Source organism: Pyrenophora tritici-repentis, chromosome 5 (assembly GCF_003171515.1).
Source record: "Pyrenophora tritici-repentis strain M4 chromosome 5, whole genome shotgun sequence".
NCBI lineage: Eukaryota > Fungi > Ascomycota > Dothideomycetes > Pleosporales > Pleosporaceae > Pyrenophora > Pyrenophora tritici-repentis.
The window spans coordinates 1,050,412-1,070,767 of record NC_089394.1 but is presented as its reverse complement, the minus strand read 5'-3'; the positions used below and the strand labels follow the sequence as shown (position 1 = coordinate 1,070,767).

General features: G+C 50.5%; 11 protein-coding genes across 11 annotated transcripts; 5 read left to right on the top strand and 6 right to left on the bottom strand.

The window, feature by feature from the left end:
• Window positions 1-176: 176 nt before the first annotated feature.
• PtrM4_103850 (SRP1, Karyopherin (importin) alpha) lies at window positions 177-1,979 on the bottom strand (the record flags this gene model as incomplete). Its single annotated transcript, XM_066107525.1, has 3 exons — window positions 177-1,097; window positions 1,159-1,668; window positions 1,749-1,979. The coding sequence occupies 3 exons, from the start codon at window positions 1,977-1,979 to the stop codon at window positions 177-179; spliced, it is 1,662 nt and encodes a 553-aa protein (XP_065961974.1).
• Window positions 1,980-2,375: 396 nt separating this feature from the next.
• On the top strand, window positions 2,376-4,267 carry PtrM4_103840 (telomere-binding alpha subunit central domain-containing protein; the record flags this gene model as incomplete). The annotated part of the gene is made up of 3 exons (XM_001936219.1): window positions 2,376-3,540; window positions 3,586-3,964; window positions 4,012-4,267. The coding sequence occupies 3 exons, from the start codon at window positions 2,376-2,378 to the stop codon at window positions 4,265-4,267; spliced, it is 1,800 nt and encodes a 599-aa protein (XP_001936254.1).
• A 988-nt stretch (window positions 4,268-5,255) lies between these two features.
• Window positions 5,256-6,249, top strand: PtrM4_103830 (Med15 multi-domain protein; the record flags this gene model as incomplete). Its single annotated transcript, XM_001936220.1, has 2 exons — window positions 5,256-5,946; window positions 6,083-6,249. 2 exons carry the CDS (start codon window positions 5,256-5,258, stop codon window positions 6,247-6,249), a joined length of 858 nt encoding a protein of 285 aa, XP_001936255.1.
• A 548-nt stretch (window positions 6,250-6,797) lies between these two features.
• On the bottom strand, window positions 6,798-7,357 carry PtrM4_103820 (DUF543 domain-containing protein; the record flags this gene model as incomplete). Its single annotated transcript, XM_001936221.2, has 3 exons — window positions 6,798-6,854; window positions 6,909-7,061; window positions 7,277-7,357. The coding sequence occupies 3 exons, from the start codon at window positions 7,355-7,357 to the stop codon at window positions 6,798-6,800; spliced, it is 291 nt and encodes a 96-aa protein (XP_001936256.1).
• A 261-nt stretch (window positions 7,358-7,618) lies between these two features.
• PtrM4_103810 (Urb2 domain containing protein) lies at window positions 7,619-12,138 on the top strand (the record flags this gene model as incomplete). The annotated part of the gene is made up of 2 exons (XM_001936222.1): window positions 7,619-7,636; window positions 7,687-12,138. The coding sequence occupies 2 exons, from the start codon at window positions 7,619-7,621 to the stop codon at window positions 12,136-12,138; spliced, it is 4,470 nt and encodes a 1,489-aa protein (XP_001936257.1).
• A 480-nt stretch (window positions 12,139-12,618) lies between these two features.
• PtrM4_103800 (TNG2, Chromatin remodeling protein, contains PhD zinc finger) lies at window positions 12,619-13,791 on the top strand (the record flags this gene model as incomplete). The annotated part of the gene is made up of 1 exon (XM_001936223.2): window positions 12,619-13,791. The coding sequence occupies one exon, from the start codon at window positions 12,619-12,621 to the stop codon at window positions 13,789-13,791; it is 1,173 nt and encodes a 390-aa protein (XP_001936258.2).
• A 576-nt stretch (window positions 13,792-14,367) lies between these two features.
• Window positions 14,368-15,355, bottom strand: PtrM4_103790 (DUF936 multi-domain protein; the record flags this gene model as incomplete). Its single annotated transcript, XM_001936224.1, has 3 exons — window positions 14,368-14,753; window positions 14,809-15,003; window positions 15,058-15,355. The coding sequence occupies 3 exons, from the start codon at window positions 15,353-15,355 to the stop codon at window positions 14,368-14,370; spliced, it is 879 nt and encodes a 292-aa protein (XP_001936259.1).
• A 1,077-nt stretch (window positions 15,356-16,432) lies between these two features.
• PtrM4_103780 (uncharacterized protein) lies at window positions 16,433-17,119 on the top strand (the record flags this gene model as incomplete). The annotated part of the gene is made up of 1 exon (XM_066107524.1): window positions 16,433-17,119. One exon carries the CDS (start codon window positions 16,433-16,435, stop codon window positions 17,117-17,119), a length of 687 nt encoding a protein of 228 aa, XP_065961973.1.
• A 53-nt stretch (window positions 17,120-17,172) lies between these two features.
• Window positions 17,173-17,781, bottom strand: PtrM4_103770 (uncharacterized protein; the record flags this gene model as incomplete). The annotated part of the gene is made up of 1 exon (XM_066107523.1): window positions 17,173-17,781. The coding sequence occupies one exon, from the start codon at window positions 17,779-17,781 to the stop codon at window positions 17,173-17,175; it is 609 nt and encodes a 202-aa protein (XP_065961972.1).
• A 53-nt stretch (window positions 17,782-17,834) lies between these two features.
• On the bottom strand, window positions 17,835-18,530 carry PtrM4_103760 (uncharacterized protein; the record flags this gene model as incomplete). The annotated part of the gene is made up of 1 exon (XM_001936225.2): window positions 17,835-18,530. One exon carries the CDS (start codon window positions 18,528-18,530, stop codon window positions 17,835-17,837), a length of 696 nt encoding a protein of 231 aa, XP_001936260.2.
• A 478-nt stretch (window positions 18,531-19,008) lies between these two features.
• PtrM4_103750 (uncharacterized protein) lies at window positions 19,009-20,099 on the bottom strand (the record flags this gene model as incomplete). Its single annotated transcript, XM_001936226.2, has 2 exons — window positions 19,009-19,408; window positions 19,459-20,099. 2 exons carry the CDS (start codon window positions 20,097-20,099, stop codon window positions 19,009-19,011), a joined length of 1,041 nt encoding a protein of 346 aa, XP_001936261.2.
• Between the last annotated feature and the right edge of the window lie 257 nt (window positions 20,100-20,356).

Sequence of the window (20,356 nt, the reverse complement as noted above, 5' to 3'; positions counted from 1 at the left end):
GCAATCATGGCACTTGCGTGCATCATGTATCATATCGCGTATGATTTCCGAACTCATCCAGGGTACTGCAAACACATCTAGCCGCCTATTCATGGCTGACTAGTATCGTGTGGGGAGAGCTGCACGGCAAACGACGCAGCATTTCAACTTCGGGCTCGTCACGGGCCAGACCCGGCTTACATGTCCATCGAGTCACCTCCATTGGCGAAGTTGAAGTTTTGTTGTGTCTGTTGGCCGGCAGCGCCGAAGCCGAAGTGGCCCTCCTGGTTGACCTGGGGTCCCGCCTCGCCCATGTTCTCGGCCTCACCCTCCTCGTCGGAGAAGTACTTTTCAATGATGTTGTAGGCCTTCATGTAAATCTCCTCGTTGGCGTTGTTCTGGCACTCGTGGATCTTCTCCATGCCGCCAACCTCCTCAATGAAGAGAGCATAGCGGTTGATGGACTCGCCACCAGCACCATCGCCAGACTCCTTGTCCATCTCTCCGACCTTGAGGATGTTCTCCAGACCGTCGAGGGCGACTTGGATGATCTTGTTGTCGGGGCAGGCGAGAAGGTCGCAGAGAGGCTTGATGCAGCCGCTTTGGACGAGGTAGCGAATCTGGGCGGGCTTCTGCAGACCTCCGCTAGTTGCGTTGGAGATGGCCCAGCAGGCCTCCTTGCGCGTCTTGAAGTCGCCGTTTGCGAGAAGGTGGATCAGAGGGGGGATGATGTTAGCATCGATGACGGCCTGGATCTGAGTCGAGTTGCCAGCGGTGATGTTGGAAATGGTCCAGCAAGCCTCTTTGCGGATGCCGTCCTTGGTCGAGCTGAGAAGAGACAGCAGAGCAGGGAGCGAGCCGCAGTTGATGATGACTTGGGTCTGGACGTCGTCACCGGTCACAATGTTACCAACGGATCGGAGAGCGGGGGTCTGGACGGATGTGGAGGCGTGCATGAGCAGCTCTACCAGACGGCGGGGGATGCCAGCCTCGATGACGGCCTGGATCTTGTCGTTGGAGCCATCGGAGAGGTACGAGATGGCCCAGCAGGCGTCGATGAGAACCTCGTCGTCGAGCGAGTAGACGAGCTTGGCGAGGACGGGAAGGGCAGGCTGAATCTGCTGGACAATTAGTATTCATGCGTGAATGTGGGGGGGTTGCATGGGGTGGAGAACTCACAGTTTGCCAGTCGGGCTGGGGGGTCTTGCCACGGCAGAAGTTGCTCAGGGTCCATGTGGCATTGCGCAGCATGCTCAACTTGCGGCTGTCACCCAACAGAGCGAGAAGCGGGCGGAGTGCGCCGGCCTGGAGTACAAAGTCGCGACATGCGGGGCTGTCACCGGCGATGTTACCCAGAGCCCACACAGCCTGTTCCCGAACATCTGGCTCGTGGCTGCTGAGCAACTCGACGAAGATGGGCACCGCGCCCGCCTCAATGACGACCTGTGTCTGCTGCGCCGAACCGGATGCGATGTTGGTAAGAGCCCATGCTGCCTCGAATTGTACGAGCGTGTGTGGGGAGCGCAGAAATTCAACAAAGCGGCTCACAACGCCAGTCTCAATGACGCGCTCGATGGGTGGGTTGCGCTCCTTAGACAACAGCTTGCGGAACTTGGTCGTTGCCTGGATCTGCATGTCGATCTGTTCGGAAAAGACGCCTTTTACCATCTCGGGGAGCTCTTCGTTGAGCTGTCGCCTGCGTCAGCCTGATCATCTCTATACCGTTCGCCCGCTCCCCAGGGGCACGGCTTAGTGGGGTATGTACGAACCTGGCTCTCAATGTTGCCGCCCTCATCGTCGCTGTCGGGGGCAGCGCCCAGCGCAGCACCGGGTTGGTCACGGCCGGCGATACCACGACGCTTGGCGAGGTTCTCCTCACGCTTTGCCCGGCGGATCTCGACCTGTTGCTCTTCACGGCGGCGGCGGAGTTCGTCTGGCTTGAAAGCGCTCTTGGCCTTGAATGTCGTGCGACGGTGCTCGGGGATGTATTTGTCGGCCATGACTGCAGCGACTCTGGTGGACAAGGTATGTGGTGAGTCGGCAAGAGTGTGGTGTGTTGTGTTTGCTGGTAAAGGGGAGTAAACTTTCCAGACAGAGGGGTGATTTTGAATGCGGAAGCGGCGAAGCGGGTATTTGCGCTAGCAGTCCTGGCCTGTGCACTCTACCCAAGCAACCACCGCGACGCGACGTAGACTCCCATAACTACTGTCTCGCCCACTCTTGTGCCTTCTCGCCGGATACCGCCTGCCGTTTGCTAGGCCCGCGTTACTGACCCATTGACTGAAAATATCGCCAATAGTACAGTACATTCTTAATCCTTTCTTTCGCCCCTGCCCTCTTTCTTTTCTTTGTCCACCAGATATCACGCTAGCCGCTTTCGGCCTTTTCCAGCTGCCATGCCGCTGCCCAACGGCTTTACAGCAATCAAAGACATCACAAATGTCGACTCGCTCGTCAGCATCATAGGTGTCCTTGTAAGTTACGGTGAGCCAAAGAGCACCAGAGGAACAGATTTTTCTCTGGATTTCACCCTCCAAGATGACTTCTCGTCTGGATCCATTGGCGATCAATCCACCATCAGCTGTCGGATTTTCAGGCCCAAGGATAGATTTCCCAAAATATCTGGTATCGGCGACGTCATAATCATTCGAAAATTCAATGTCAAAGACTGGCAAGGTCACATTGAATGTATTGGTTACAAGACCGTTGCCATGATTGTCTTCCCAGGTGCCAAGATCCCCAGCCCAAGCCAGAGGCAGCCCTATCAGTGTGGCAAGCAGAAACTCATGTGTGATTCGACCGGAATTGGCCAGCCCCCAACAATTGCTGAGCAAATGGCTGTTATAGATTTGAAAGCTGCCTCGACTGGCGTTTCAGAACAGCTGCAACAGCATGCCACCATTACTGCATCCAAACTCAAATCATCTAGGAAGCTATGCCTGGTCAAAGACTTGCAATTCAATACTTTCTACGATGTTTGCGTGCAAATTGTCCACATCTATTGGCACTTCGGGGGCGGCCAAGTAGATATGAAGGTAACAGACTACACGCCCAACGAGCACATGCACTATTTCCCTGATCCGGAAGAAGGAACTACTTGGAACCACCTCTCGGACAAAGGCTTCAAGGGACCGTATGGCTATCTCACTCTGAGTGTGACCCTATACGAGTCGAACGCAGCATGGGTTCAGGAAAATGCGGCCGTCGGCGACTATGTCTACCTCCGGAACATGCATGTCAGAATGTCAACAGCTGGTCGACTCGAGGGCGTGGTACATCAAGACAAGGATAGACCCAATCAAGTGGACATTCGCCAATTGAAATCCGCGCCTGAAATTGAAGCCATCGACAAACGACGACAAGAATACGAGAAGAAACGTGGTGTTAAAACAGCATTCGAAGTTATGCAAAACCCTCCCAGCAATCCTAAAGCAAAAACGGCAAAGGAAAAGAGGCAAGCAAAGAAGGAAATACAAAAGGCAGAAAAGGAAGCCGAGCTACAAGAAATAGCAGAGAAGCAGCGTGAATGGGAATTACAGCAGAGCAGTATCAACAAGAATAGTAAGTTGCGATTGATCCAGTGCTTCATGTGGCTAATCATGGTAGTTCGAGCCGCCTTTCCCGAAATGAAGCTATCGACAATCTCGGAAATGTTGTACAACCCTCACCTCGAAATGCGTACCCCTGAGAAATACAACTTTTACACGCTTCCTTTTGTAAATTGTAGACATCGATCCCGTGTACGCGTAGTCGACGTCTTCCCCCCAGAAATTGAGCTTTTCACTCATTCGAATAGTGATCTAAACTGGAACAGACAAGCAGCAAAACAGACAACTAGCAACGGGCAACAAAAAGAACGTTGGGAATGGGGGTTTGCTCTGTTGCTTGAGGATGCCAACATACCCCGTGGCACAGTCTCTGAAAAGCTGACAGTCTTCGTGAATAACGACATGGGACAGTTTCTATTGAAAACTCAGGCTGTCAAGTAAGTTCTCATTGCCTACAATGGACTGGTGCACTAATTTCACGCAGTCTCAAAGGCAACCACCGCGTGCTCAAGCTACTAGAAGAGAAGCTCTTCATACTATGGGGTAACTTGATGGAGTTGAAGACAGAGCTGAGAGATCGTGGCTCAGACCTTCCACTACCTCCGGGCGACAATCGACTTCAGAACAAGCCTTTTGACGCATGCATAGAAGAGTATGGTGCGGAAGTGCCTGTCACAAAAGACACACCGTTTGGGTACCAACGCATGCACAGACTGGCACAGACTACCATTCTGGATTAAGCGCAATACAGAAGTTCTGTTAGGTGACGATATCAAAGTTGTTCCCCATCATCGTTCGGTATCATTTGGGAGCGGTAGCTTTGGGGATCATTCCGATACGGTTGACTGTATTATGGTACCATTTTCTTCGCGCGAACACTGGAATTGTGAGTACATCTTCTCCTGATGATCGCTGCTGCTTCATAAGCGCAATACAATCATCTGCCCTGTAATTCGTTTGACAGTCACCGCATATATCTACTCTTCACGAGCTATCGGCGTGTTTCTAGGTAGTCTAGATAAATGTTGTGTTCAGGCTTGTCGAGAGGAGGAACGTACTACGCTGAAGGAAGCCAGTCAAGGTGAAACACGAAACATGCCACTGCCTCCACCTGTACACCCTTTGCCGCTTCCCTCCCCTTCTATACAAACACAAACGTACAAAAATCCTCAATACCAAAAACCGACACATCAAACCCTTGGCTCTTTCCGGCAAGTTTGGTCACTCACCGCACATTGGACCGGGGTGGTGGCGTACGTACCATGTTGCATATACGAGGTCCCAGCAATGAAACCGCCGCTGCAGATCCTCACGCGTCAAATACCCCGGCAGTTATGCTACTTGGTGTCCGTGTTGTGCGTTGGGCGTGAAGTGAGACAAAGTAAGCTAAGGATGGCGTATCCCTATTGCGTGATTCGACGTGCTGGTAGCGGCATGGTTTCCTTTAAGTCCACCGCACCTTCGGAACTTTTGAGCCTCCCCCACAACAAACTTACCAATCATTCCAGAAGAAGAACAATTACAAAAATACATTCTTAGCCGTTCAGACTACTACTACAGGACCCGTACATCTGCGACCTAAGACTTTCATTAATCCCAGACCGTACATCTGGGAGAGGAAGAGTTGGGAAGGTTTACCGGATCCCTCACCGCGAGTGCTTTCGGTACAAAGCAAGTACTTCAAGTGGTACCTTCCTGATTTCCTTTCGGACAAAATCCAGCATAGTCATGGCTGCGTGTCTTACCTCCGAGATGCTGCAAAAATCCCACAGCCCTATCATCGCCAAATCACCACCTTTCAAGACCGCCTCCGTCACAATCACAGAAGTCACCACACCACCATCACCAGAAGCCAATCCAGCGCCTCGCCCACAACGCCAGATCCTCCGCGATCCAGCCTCTATCACCACAGAATTCGATGAACTTCGGTTTAATGCTGCAGCATACACGCAGCTCATCCGGCGCCAGGACCAAAACCTCAGTGTACACAAAATCCCAGACCAGGAAAACGAACGAGAAGAAACATCATGTTTACTCATCAGCTCCCCCTACAATCTTCCCGGCCACTACCTAGACATCACATCCCCCGCCCTACCCACCTCATCCCGCCTCTTCGCCCTCGCTCTCACAGCACTCAAACCAATCGTGGAAACCTATGCAACAACATCCTACACCTCTGCGCTAAATCTCGACGATGTTTTGAGTTTACTTCGGGACTTGGTTCGTGAAGAAGAGGAGTTCAAGTGGAAAGAAACATCCTTTTACGTAGTAACCTTCCGATCTAAACTCAAGGAAAGCGTTGATAACGATTCGCTGTACAAGCTTGATGCAGAGAGTCATCGAGAGGCGTGTGAGAGTGGGGGGTTATTGAAGTATTGGTTTGGGAAGACGGATGGGGAGAGGAGAAATTTGGCGACTTGTGAGTTTTTTTCCATATTCCTTTCCTGTCTTGCTTCTTTTGATTTCGAATTGGGGCTTTTTATTCGGACACTTCGATTTCCGAGTTCAGGTCTATGGTCACATTGTGAATCGAATACGGACTAATACGGTAACAGGCTTCTGGCATTCCCGTGAAGACGCGTACAAGGGTGGTCTGGGGCCATGGCATAGGAAAGCTCGCGCTGCAGGTCGTGAGCTATATGAGTCTATTATTTTCACTACTCACCGCTTCACTGTTCTGGATGGAGCTGAGGGATATAGGTTTGAGGATTGGAATGCGTAAGCGAGAGAAGTGGTGTATGAGGTGGTTTATGTCAGTGAAAAAAGATTGGAATAGCCAGGCTGCTGTCGTCAATGGGATGGAGGCAGAGATGTCCGATTCAGTGGTATGTCGCTGCATTGAAACACATCAAGATCATAGAGCGAAAGAGAACCTTAGTAGATCACTTCTCATCTCTTTGTTTCGATCGTGATGATGCACATGTATGCATGTGTAGAAAGATGAGGGCTGGCAAGTAAAGAGTATGGGCTAGTGCTGTGTCCCGCATCTGCAATACATATCAGCCAGAAGCCACGAGTTAGAGCAGTGAACAGAAACTCGAGAGAAAGTCATCGAGAGGCTTCAAAGCAAAAGTCTCCACCTGGATCCGAACATATGAGTTAATGTCTCGAACCAAAGGTGAGAGTGGGTCCGGAGTGTGATGTACAGCGTTCAATTGCCCAAACGATCTATACCATGCCCTACTGTACAATGCATGTTCCGCATGCAAAGCTGCTTGAATTACACAGAATGATCTCGTTCCACCTCCCCATCCGCACGAGTTGCATAACTTATGGTCGGATAACGCGGAGGCCGTCTTTTGGGGGTGCTGCTGCTCGCTTGAAGGACTACACCGGAGATTAGCAAATTGACTGGAGATCTCTGGGAATTTGGAAACTCACGTTGTCACATTCTTCCCATGCTCGTCCACCACCGAAACCGAGACCGACGAATGCGGGCCATGCACGTCGCTTGAAGAGGAGTACTGAGAAGACGACGCCGAATGAGAGGCCGAGACCGGATCGGATGAGCATTGAAGAGAGGCAGCGGTCCCACTATCATCATATATTAGCAATTTAGTCTGTTGTCATTCCTGCCCGCTTATCTGCGCAATGGGGTCGACTTTGGGCGTGCGTGGGGTGAAGTCGCGTGAGAATCATTGGCACATGCCATCAGATATGGCACAGCCTTCCCATGTCCGCAAGATTTCCAAATCGCATCCCTAGTCTTCCTTGGCCCCTCAGATGCAGGTTGCTTGCGGGATTTGTACCTTTTCGTTGAGCAGAGCTTCGCTCATGGGGCGTGTGGTTCGTGAGATGGACGCGACGGGCTGGGGGTTGTTTTCGGCCATGGCTGCGGAACTTGCGAGTGCAATTGATGGGTTCAACGGCGCACTCGGTGTGCTGGAGGTAAATAGAGACCGGTTTGACGTGGTGCTTGATGGGGCCTCTTCACCAGTAGCTTGAAAGCGGAACTTTGACGTCGCCGGCCCTTGGCACGAACTGCAAGGGTAGAGAGGTCCGTGCCCAACTTTTTTCCTATTATGCAAGTTACTTTGCGACTGTTCCTTTGCGACGACTTTTGCAATCTCAACAAGATTCAGGCCGCAAATATGGCGCTAAACAAGACGGTAAGAGGGGATCGTGGCGCATGTGACAGATATAGCTAATTGTGTAAAAGGCCTCAAAAAACGACCCTGCGTCTACCCGGCCACGACTCCAAGCCATTAACCAGGACTTCTCCGACCTGGACGAACAGATTTGCCAAGCTGCGCAAATTATCGGCCTTCCGGAGAACTGGAGCGCCATACAAGAACAGGAGGAAAAGGCAGAGATCATACGACGACTCGTGCGCGCAAGAGCAGAATGGGTGTTGCGATGGGTACTCGACAAGCTGAAGGATGACGCGGAGATCGGACGCACAGCTCGAGGGAATGTGACTGCATGGCAGCTTCTAGACTGGATGATTCACGTTCTTCCCGTGTCAAGAAGCGCCCCGCATTTGCGAGATGCCAGCTTCCCTAGCATACTAGAGAAGACGCTGGTCGAGAACTTTGACAAGGAAATGACTCTGTTGCCGACGGCCGAGTCTGAGGATGTTCATATGAAGGATGATTCCGAGTCGAGTGAGACTGTTCGGGAAGGAACCAAACCATCCAAGAAACGGAAGCGTGGAACAGCCGAGAAGCCACATTCGACATCGGCTACACTTGGACCAGTCAACCGCAGCCACCTCTTCCGTGTGGTTAGATTGGTTGTGGAATCTATTGTGAAGTTAGCCGCGGGGGGCAATGACGACGACATTACACAAGCCGAGCTCATGAAGATGGTCTTGAGGACCGAGAGCACACAAGCTTCGCGCATATTGAGATTCTGGCTTACGGCTGTTTACCAAATTGCGGACACCATGTCACAGTCGAATACCCAGGGTTCTCAGGTAGATGACCTGATCGACCTGCCTCTTATAATTGAGATTTGGGATTTGCGGACAGCCGACACCAAGGATGAGACAGGAGCCTCTGCCGAAGAGTTCAACACCGAGTGTCTTGTACCTACACTCACCCTCCTTGAGCAGCTGAAAAGCTTGCGAGATGGAGTGTTACCACAATTCTCTGCATGTGCGATTCACCGCGCAACTGCAACACTCGACAAACTTCTCGCAAGACACCTACTCGCACCCTCAAGGGCTGCTTTCTTCTCTGGCACTGATTCCACCGTTCCGGCCCCAAGTATGCGAGATTCGACTGTTTTGGAAAGTAATCTGGAACCGCTTCGCGCAAAACTTTTATCAGCTGCCCAGATCGAGGATGGTGGAGATACCTTACCAAATGACCTAGCGTCCCTGTTTAACGCAGTTCCGCACATCCTAGATTTGGCTATCCGTGTATCACCCTCACGGACACCCAAGAGCAGGTCGATGGAAAAGCCATGGCTACAAGCCACATTTTCCGCACTTGCAGGATGCGCGGGATGTTCAATAACCACACCACCCGAGTTCATCACTCGGCAGACCGCTGTTGCTGGGCTCAGCGGTGCTCTTCGTGTTCTGCAAGTGCACCAAGTGGGCCTGACGCCTGATCTTGTCAGGAAAATCTTCTGGTACCACTGTGGTGTCAAGTATCCCGAACGTCAAGAGCGACAAGTACATTGGCTATTGATCGCGGCTCTAATCGAGTTGGAAGCATCGGTGTTTGTCACAGAGCAAAAAGCAAATGCCAAGCTCTCGCAGGAGCAGCACACTAATCTAGCCGAGTTCATTTTTGAGAGCATATCGCTTGTAGAGTTGGAGGGTTCAGGCTTTCCAGATGCTGAGAATGAAAGCCGCACTCTTACAAGCAGAGCTACGATCTTGGACAAAATTATCAAACCACTCATGTCCGCCTTTGTGCGCAACAGAAACTTGCTAGGCTTTATTCAAAAGTGGGACGACCAGTTAGTCCAGAGCTACAGGCATGGCAAGCGAAAGGCGCTCACAGAACGACAAGACATCGTCTGGGAAGACCGTGCCTTACACAGTGCCTTGGCGGAGGTCTTCGAGCAATCTTTGACCCAAGGTCAAATCACAACGCTGTTTCAAGAGCATCGAACCCGCTTAGCCAAGTTTGGCCGTGCAATCGAGACTGCCTCTAAAGAAGACGTCAAAATTAGGAAGCTCGCTGCATACAAGAATGCAGTGAGTAGTGCAATCCTACTACCGGCACTCCTTCAGTCGGTCCAGTCCGATACAATGGTTGAAGCCCTGCAGCCTGATCTTCATGCATTGCTCCTGACCTATGCCACATGGGTTCAAGAAGATACTTACGCCAAGTATACGCAACTCCAGCTCTCTTGGTTCACGCTGTGCCAACTTCTAGCAAAGCTTTGGCCAATCGAGCTGCACAATTTCTTGGACCTACAACAGGAGTTGCTACACCCGCTCCTAAAGCAAGCTATCAAAGACATCTCCACAGGCCATAGAGACAACGGACATCGTATCGGCACTCCTGCACAGGCGGCCGCGATAGTGTTTTGGCTCAATACATGTGACCAACTACAGACGGTGCCTGGCTCGGAAGAAATCATCCGCGATGGCTTGGGCGCGGTCATTTCAACCTTTGCTTCAACGCAGTTGGAGCCAGATGAACATATGAAGATGGTAGAATTATTCTGTGCCTACTCAGTCAAACTACTCGAACATATGGATGCCGGTGCATGCCGTGAATCACTGTGTGCTATTCTGTCAAAGTTTGAGTACTTTGGGGAATCGACCAGTGATCTCATTTGTAGATCACTCTCACAGTCCATCATTCAGCATGGGAACTCGTTAATACAACAGGCATATTCTGCGGCTCTTCTACAGACTCTAGGGCAAGAGGGCACGGGAACCATCCATCCCATGGTTCTAGGAGCCGTCCTTCACATTCGACCCGCGGCTCTATCCCGTGAACAGAGACAATCGATACTGGACCGCACGGCCGATCTTCTCAACTCTGGACGAGCCACTGCAACAGGACTACTGAGCGTCTTTGCACATCTCCAACAAGTACCGAACGCTACTGCAAAAATAACCGTCGATCCTAGCATCATCTTCAGCATCGCTGACCAGCTATGTCAACAGAATGCTGAAAGTGATTCAGCGTTGCAGCTGCTTCGGGAACTTGTTCAAAGGACACTCGGTCATATAATTCCTAATCAGAGTCAGGCCCAAAACAAGGAATTCTTCATCGAGTTCTCTGGAAAGCTTCTCTCCATAACCAAAGCGACCGATCAAATCTCGTTAGCTAGGCTCTCTATTCTCCGAGCGACTTCATTGGCTCAGAAGCAGAACTCGTTGCTTCATATTGAACGTTACATCGACCTTCTCAAGGAACTGCTTCGCGGTGAGGACATTGCGCTCCTCCAAGGAGCTTTGGATGCTTTCAACGAGTTATCGATACCGGTAGTGAAAGAGGTAAAGCTCTTCAGTCGCCTTCAGACCCATTTGCGTACCTGGATGGCGGATGCCGTAGACCTCAACGATTACCAGGGTTCCATGATTCGCATTCCGGTCGAGGTTATCGAATACGTCGCACGTGTATATACTCTGGTCACCAAATTTGAGCTCTACCAAGACATAAAATGGCTGATCCGCTTGACGCTTACGGTCCTTCGAGGCAGCCCGACCCATGTGCAAGACTCTGTGTACAAGTCCCTCAGGGAAGTAATCGAGCCGCTCCCCTGTTACGAGAAGTTGGATTTGGTATCCACGTTGGCAGTAGACCAACAGCCACCGAATGTTGCCGCATCGTACCGCATCCTTAGCGATCTAATCAATTCTATGGACGACAAGCTGGAAGACAACGCTGAGTTGACGCAAAAGCAACTCGCACTACTACCCAGGATCTGCGTTTTACTTGCGGAGAGCCCTGATTTTGAGTCGTTCAATGCCCTCCTCGACTGCGTCGATACCATTTTGAACGACAAACCTTTGCTTGCGTCACAATACGGTGTCGAATGTGTGTTCAGCATACTCGTCAAGCTCACATCTCGAAATAGCCCCGCGCTAACATCACAATACGCTTCCGAAATCTTCACCCGGTTGTGCCACACGAGTCGCTTAATTCTGCTTGTGCACCGCGGCCGTCTGGGTGGCCGCTTCCACCTGCTTCTACCGCTTCTACAGGGACTTCTGTTCTGTCTGTTCATTCCCAATGCCAGCCGCAGCGGCGCTCTGCCAACCTGGTTACGCAGAACAACTGCCACACAGCAAGTACATCTCACGCCCACTAACGCAACACAATTTTCGCGCCTGCTCTCTACCCTTTGCAACCCACCACAGTCATCAATCACAAAAGCGCATCAACACCATCAATCCCGCAAATCCAAAGACCTCAACGATCCCATCAAAGCAGCACGCGAAAAGGCTAGCAACTTCTTGTACCCGCTTCTTGCATCCTTCTGTCGCTACCAACTCAATGGAAGACTTGACCAAGAAGTGAGGGAGAGACTTATGATTGGCATCTTTGAAATTGTCGGAACGGCAAGCTTACATCGAGAGAGCTTGGATGCGATGTTTGCAGGTCTGGGTCGGAGTGAAAGGGACGTCTGGAAGGGTCTCTGGGAAGAATGGGAAAGCGTACATGGGAGGAGACAGGTTGTTGGTCATGGAGAGTGACAGTTCAATTTCCCAAAGAGTATGGCATAGAACGTTCTCGGCCCATCATGGTACAAATAATATCAGGGTCTGCTACCTGAGCGTCCACGCAAAGCATGATTGTCTGTTATTTGCGGGTATTGCAAACGCCCGTCGTTCAGTTCAATCTATCTACCGATACAATTGCCCCACTTTTCCCGTTCACACCCTTTCACCTCGCTATTATCTTGCAGTGTATCGACAGAAGCCACAACACTGTGATTGTGAGTTGCAAGTACAATAGAATCTGCGTCACCAACACCAAATCCGGACCGTGCGCACCCTCGCCCTTGTAGATATTTCAAAACCGCGCCTCAAGCATCTGTCAAATACTCAAACCTTCAAATTACATCGTGAAGAAATACCCCACTTTCCGTTTCTGAGTACTGGAGTCGCAACAAACAGACATCAAACTAAATACCGACACTGCCAATATCCACATCCAAATCCACATTTGCAACCATGGTCTCTCCAACTTCACCCGACAATGCGCAAACCGACATCAACTCCAAACCCACAACCATGAACTCGCATATCACATCCAAAACTGCGCAAATCGACACCAAAACCCCAACCGTGATCTCGCCAAATTCAACTAACACTGCGCAGCCCGACCCTAAAGCCAACTCCACAACCATCAACTCACACACCTCATCCAAAACTGCGCAACCCGACCCTTCACGCCCTAGGGGAATCTGCTTCTGCAACAAGCCCGACTATAAAGCCTACATCAAACCCATCATGCCCTGCAACAACAAGCGATGCCGACCCCGCTGGTACCACAAGCACTGCGTTGGAATGGACCACATACCTGCTATCTTTCTGGACTGGTACTGCGACCAATGTAAGCATCTTGCGCCACCCATTCCTCAAGACGGTAAGTGTGTCTGCAATACACCACCGTATGCGAATGGGCCGATGCGAGAGTGTGCGAAAAAGGGAGAGTGTAGTATACGTTGGTTTCACTATCCTTGTACGAAGGCGCAGGGTGACACTGGTGGGAAGTGGATTTGTAGGGAGTGTGAGAGTAGGGGTGAAGAACAAGAAGAAGTGAGTGAAGAGGCGGACAAGGCAGCTGCCGATGGCGAATCTGGCGCTGAAGAAGTTGGCGCTGAAGAAGGTGGGGTCGAAGAGGTTGGTGTCCAAGAAGGTGGTGTCCAAGAAGTTGTTATTCTAGAAGGTGATGTTGAAGAAGGTGGGGTCGAAGAAACCGGGGTGGCAGACGGTACCGGAGGTGTCTCTGTGCCTGAGGACGGCGCGGCGCAGGCTACCAAGCGCAAGCGTGACGACGAAGATGAGACGGCCCCAGTGGAGAATAAGAGGAAGAGTGTGGGTGAAGACGCTGGAGATGAGGTTGGACTAGCACATTCGCAGTCCCCTGAGCCTGAGCCGTCTGTTGAGTTTCAGCCATCTCTTGAGCCCCAGCCGTCTCTTGAGCCGCAAGTGGAATTCTGCATCTGCGGCACGCCAGATAATGAAGAAATGATTGGTTGTGACAACGCCGAGTGTGCTCATCAGTGGTACCATTTCGAGTGTGTTGGGCTGACGGCGGCGACAGTGCCGAAAGGCAAGTGGTTTTGTGAGGAGTGTCTGCAGAGGTATGGTGAGGGAGAGGATACTAAGGCTGCAAGGTGATGGATGGTGTACCATTCATAAAGGTATGCCGAGTTGAAAACCCGGCAAGTACCATCTGTACATATATAGACTGGAAAAGGTCTGTGGATAGGATCATTTGACAAAGGCGTATATTGGACTGGAGAATAGTGCGCTGGTTCGCCGTGGATCTTGAAGTTAGTACAGGAATGAAAGATCTATAACAGTGGAATTAAGGTTTTGTGAGATTTAAGGAGTGGGATGTTTGTATACGTCAAGTTAACATGCGTCTTATGGGTAAGCCTAGCGATAACATTGCTGTATAAGCCAAGGAATCACTTTATCCATCTGTACAATTCCTTGTTATCACATCCTCACACATCACAATTCATGAGAACACTGGCAGTCGACAAGTCAGAGAAAAGCTGCGAGACCTGTGAGAGATATGGATCACAATGGAATTCAAGCTCAAAATGTCTATCACCCCCCAACACCTTGCCAACGCATCAACCAGCGCCAACACTAGACATCAAGCAAACTCCAATAGCCCATAAAATCCATGAGTCCAAGCAATCGAATGGTTCTACGGGATGTACAACATTCATGATCGGCAGTGGTCTAAGCCGAAGAAGTCGTCGTCACCTGACTAGAGCTGGGGGTGACATGAGGGAAGGGACCATCAGTGCTGATCGGTGCTCCTTCGGGAAATTCCACCACCCTCGCCTCGTTGATGCGGACTACGCCGTCGATCGTAGCGGTGACGGTGCGGGAAGAGAAAGTGCGGCCGTGGGAGTCGATGTTGCTGGCAAGGTCGGGGGTGTGAGGTGTGACCCTGGGACCATACAAGGTGGAGGTTGGAAACGCGGTTCCAGTCTTCGCAGGGGTGATGAGACGAGTGTTTGAACCCAAAGACAAGAACCCGGAAGTTGGGATCGCCGCTTCGGTCAAATACTTTGTGACGGTGACCACCTTGACCTTCTCTTTGACGGGGAGCTTGTTGTACGCTGTTGAAGTGTGTTAGTGGACAAATTAAGATACTTAGCATTTCATAGCACGTACCATTGGATCCACGAATGGCGACCTCGAATGGAAGATTGTGGTAATCGACAGGACCAATCTTTTGGCCTTCGTTGGTGCACTGAGACTTGGTGACGGGCTCTGAGTACAGTGCACACCTGGTGACAGCAATGGCGGTGGGGTTGGGGCAATTTTGGCTGGGCTGGACGCCGGGTTCACGCTGGACGTAAATGTTGACTGAAGAGATATTGTGAGTATGCTGATGTTATTGAGTGTAATGGATTGACATACAACCATCACATCCGGCGTGCATGTTGCACGCCTGGGCACAGGCCGTCGGGTTGTAATGCTTCAGCGAGATGTACGTCATGTACTTAGGAGATGCGATAGCACAATCGGCGGCAGTAATGACTGCCTCGTAGCCAGGAACGTTCCTGACAATCTTGGAAATATGGGTGTAGAGTTTTTCGTTTTTGAAGCCATCAAGGGTGTTGACGACTGGCTCGGGGGCAGTGCTGGGTCCGTTGGAAGCGCAGAGAACAGCGTAGCTTCCGCCAACGATGAACGGGATGATGTTTAGGTACTTCATCTTGGATGAGTGATGAATGATGAATGATAGAGCTTGGAAGAGGAAATGTTTATGTGTGACAGGTATGTTTTGTAGCACTATGAGAGAAGTAGAAAGAGATGATGAGGAGAATACTTATAGAACACCAGGCTGAGGAAACTCTTGTTGGGCCCTGAAAAGCTAGAGGATCGCTAAGAAAGAGTTGAACAGAGGGTATCCCAACGTGCTAAGTGTAGTCCCTGTTGAGATCATTTGGTTCTATGCTTTCAGCGAAACTCTCGGTCGATCATACGCCAAAGACGACGATGTGACCCATGCATTACGTGAATCCACTTTCTTGGGTGCCAATTTAGGACATATCGCATGTTCTCACCACTTGCATTGTCGACAAAATATGGTAGCGACACTGGTTCCGTAGTACAGTCGACCCGAGGCACCATCCCCAAAACTACCGCATCCAAAAGTCTTCAAATCATTACATCGACGCAGCAAATTTGCGATCGAGGAGAACCACCAGCCTGGATTGTCGACGTGCACATTCGAGTGACTGGCAGCCAAAGAGGGTCTAAGAGTCCATGGCCTTGATGACATCTTCAAGCGATCAGAAAATATTCCGTAGCGTAGATAGGCTTAAGAAATCTTAATGATACGTACAATACACCCCAAATGCCACAGAAAGGGTCTAAAGTTACGTTCGTATGCAGGGTATATGGTGATGATCTATGGCCGCTAGTACTCAGAGCCGGAAAAGACCGCTTTTGCATGTAGACCTTACCCCTAGAATCATATTTATGTTTCTCAATCCTGATCATACCACATCTCCCAAAAGAAAATAACTTGGTCAAGGGTAGTTGCGCTCTGCAATCAACAGGCATCGGATGCGGATGCTGATGACGTAATGCCCCCGCGCGTTCGGAGCTGCGCCAGGCATACATCGCAATCGCCAGCGATAAACGCAACCCTCCTACCTTTCAGCTGGCGTAGATATTCAGCATCAAAATACTCACCATGGAGTTAAGTCAATGTACCGATCACCCATGTTGTATCAGACATCGGGAGCATCTGAATTCGGCCGAGATTCCTGATCCACGTCACAACATGACGAAATTCTTCAACGATATGAAAACAATGAACCTTACAGTACTATTCGAACAGCAAGGACTATGTACCATTCCACACATCTACTCTGTTCTTTACCAACGCACACGTACTTTTGCTGCAACCGTGCGCAGTTTGGTGGATAGGGCTCCGGCAATGTGGGCAGAAGCGGCCTGCCTACTGGTGGATTGGAGCGTACACGTGTTGCGACGCAGGGAATTTGGATTGGAAAGGTTCTTGCCAAGTCAAAGGGAAAGTCTATATTGGACCCTTGACGACGCTTTGCTGAGGATCTGTGTGGATCAATGGGACCCACCGAAACCCACAAAGTCGGGAACATCATCCCCATCCCCATCAAAAGCAAACCCGTGGGATACAGCTTCAGCACCGATAGCATTATCTCTTTCCAAGGCCCAGGAGCTGTTGCCGTTGTGGGGCGAGCAGGAGCTAGAACATTGGGGTTGGGATGGTGCGAAGGCCGAATGGTTCGAGGCGGGGTGGTTTCGACGCTCTAGGGATTTCCTGAGAGATAGTACGCGTATCCATGAGATATGGAGAACTATGAGTCGGTGGGGCGAGGGGCAACTCCCCGCTGAGTTGGCCAACGTAATTGTTGAGGATGTGGCGAGCTTTGAGGACTTGCCCATGGGCGATCTCAGGGCGATGTATTTTCCAGGGAAGAAGTGACGAAACGCTGATCTAAAAGGGGTTCAGGATAGTAATTCGATCGCATTAAGTCGCTACATTGGCGCCCCTCCACCTAGCCACCCATCTTGCATTTCTCCGCCCTTTGCGTCATCCAGAATGGCAAGTATGTCATCTTTCCCGCCCATGCCCTCCATCACCCCAAACACATCTGTCAATGTTCGTTCAGCGACCTTGTTAATATCCTGCTTTTTGTCAATCCCAGCTTCCTGCAGTGTACTTGGTAGCTCCAGAAACCTCACGAAATTGCTTACTGCATCCGCGAGGCTTGATTCTTCGCCCTTGAGAACTTTGTTCCAAATACCCAGCACACGTTCCTGAATCTGCTTCTGCCTATCAGACTTGGACGCAGTGTAGCGCAGGACGGGGGCAAGCATGATGCAGGATGTAACGCCGTGCATGACACCGCAAACGCTGCCGAGCTGATGTCCAATGGCGTGCGAAAGGCCCATTGGCACGTTCCATAGTAAGAGACCCATCATGGCATTGCGGGACCCGATCTGACAATCTTCGATCCCGTCGAGCAGTTTAGTGTGGTCGTCTTTACTTTCACCGTTCTTATAGTCTTTCAGCCCTCTAAGAAGCACCGCTAGTGCATCTTCCATGTGGTGGAATACTTCTTCTTTGCACTTTTCGTTCACCATCTTGACAAAGCAATTTCATTAGCACGTTTATTCCTGTGGTTTCGGTCTCAGAATCAGAAGGTACTTACCGTCTCGACACAATGGTCCACCGCGCGCATGCCGCTAGCAAGCCACAATTTCCTCGGCGAAGTCGAGGCGACCTCACGATCAAGTAGTATAAGATCCGGAGCTGCTTGCTCGCTTGCGAAATGCTGTTTCTTATGGGTCTGGGGGTTTGTTGCAGAGGAATTGTTGTTCCATTCGCTTGCCGACAGACTCGTTGGGACAAGTATCAGCTTGATCTTGGGATCATTCAGATTATCTGCACATCCCTTCTCTTGATCCACCAAACCCTCCATCGTTTCCACTGTGAGGTTGTCTGGGGTAAGATTTGCGTCCATCAAGCGAGCAATTTTGCTCGCATCAGAGTAACTGCTACTTCCTATGCTGATCAAGCAGTCCGCATTTTCTTCGTGTATCTTTCTTGCGATGTCCAGAACATCCTCGTAAGGAGAATGCGCGCCAACGCCGGACTTGGCCCCCACAACAAATGGCCCCAACCTCTCCTTGAGCTTCTTGATAACATCTGTGTTCTGATCTAGCGCTTTCGAATGCACAAGGAAGACTCGCTGACAGCTCCATGTGCCAATTGCATCAACAATGTCTTGTATGTATTCGGCGTTCAAGATGGCGTTGTGACCCTTCCGGGCAGGTGTGGGAAGCTGTTGGATTGTGCGCTTCTTGCGGCAGTAGTTGGCAAAACTCGACATTTTGTAAGAATGGCACAATAATTTTTCAGTTCTTCAATAAAAACGGAAAGGAATAGCAGGTGTATCACAACAGGGCGGAAGGTCATTTAGAGCGATGCATACTGTTCCCTGACGACAATCTTACCTCATACCTCGGCTGACCTTGATCTTCATCAGGACCCATCACCCCACTGGATACGAGGAACTTCTATAGGTGGAACGTACATAATAAATTGTCATTGCGTTGTTCTGTGACTTGCGTTTTGTAATGAGGTTCGTATTGACGGCTGATCCTCCAACCCATCGCTGATACTTAATCAGGGTCTCGCTTGCGTTAGTTAGATTCACGGAGAAGAACCCCGCTAATGGTGATCGTCATGCCTCGTGAGGCTGTCTCATATCCTGTTTTTTGTTTTTGATGTGGACATAGATATCCAGTAGTTTCTTGCGTATCCTGACATGTTGTACAACGAGGGAATGAGTTGTAAGGCTGCTCTTGTTACTGATGCTGCTCGCCTCTGAAAGTGCCATATACCTGAAGCGCACCTTCCACGCTCTGAATAAAGCCAAAGAGGAGGGTCAGAGCGACCACCGATATAGCGACCCAAAATGTATACCACTGAACGCCATTTCTACGGTCATACCACCACTGCGCAAGCGTGCGTGGGGTAGCTTCATCGAAAGCCTGCTTCAACACCACTAGCCTGTCATGCCAGTATATGAATTTCTCTATCTGCCGGTCGTCTGTCTTCAGGTGGCCGCATAGGGCGAGCTGAGGATCTATATCGTAAGATGCTTGCAATTCCCGGCAGTAATCTCTGGTGGCAGTATCGGACTGAGGAAAGAGAAGAGCGAGCGTACGCAGCGTCTCCTCGATAAGACCGCTGGGAAAGGTGGTGCTAGGACACGTTAGCGAATGGCTGTGAGCATATGGGCCTGTTCACCGTACTTGTGCAACTGTAATCCTAAGACTGAGACGTGATGGAACACGCAAAGTTTTGTATCGTCATCTATAATCCTAAGATGATCTAGTAAGTTGGCAGTTGGAACTATCTCGATACGGGCTATCCGCTTCAAGTTTGGCGCATTGAAGATACGTTGGAGTTTCACACCCTCATGACCTAGCAACGGAGATGCAGGGAAGCCTGAGCACAAGCACTTTGCGAGCGGTTCGGACTTCCAGTGTAGTTGTCTCCTGCCCGAAAATCCGTACTGGATGTGATCAAAGTCGACCATTAGCCATATATTTGCAGCGAAATCGACGGACCCATCGAGAAGCTCTTCCTCGTTGTCATGCGGCTTTGTCAACTTCGAGCGCAAGGCTCTCTGGATCTCATCACGAGTCTCGGCTTTCCGTAAGGAATGAATAATGTCTAGCAGGTCCTGGTGTGTACGTTCAAGTACATGGCGTCCATTATCGTGCAAAGCGCGTTCGCATTCCAGCTGATAAAATCTCCAATATGCTCCAATCGGATGTTCAGAATTTTGAAAGTGTGTTTGGACTAGAAGAGGTTCCCAGAGTTTGTTGATAATTTGCGCTTTTGCAATGGAATCTGGCGCATCAAGAAGGGAAGATGCAGTAGAAGCCATGCTGAAAATCCGGTGAGGCACTTCTCAAAGCTCCGAACGATGCAGTTTCCTACTCTGACGCGTTCAACACTTCGCTTTCTATACAACCACAGAAAGATTTTAGCCTGTTCATCTCAAGAGTGGCTGCGCATATTAAATAATTGTTCATTCGCTGGCTGCTCAGTTCCTGTTGCATGATGCAACAACGCGCTACGCATCTGCATTAGTAGGGTGCCTTCCATTCAGCCTTGCTCATGTTCAACGACAAACACAGCCTA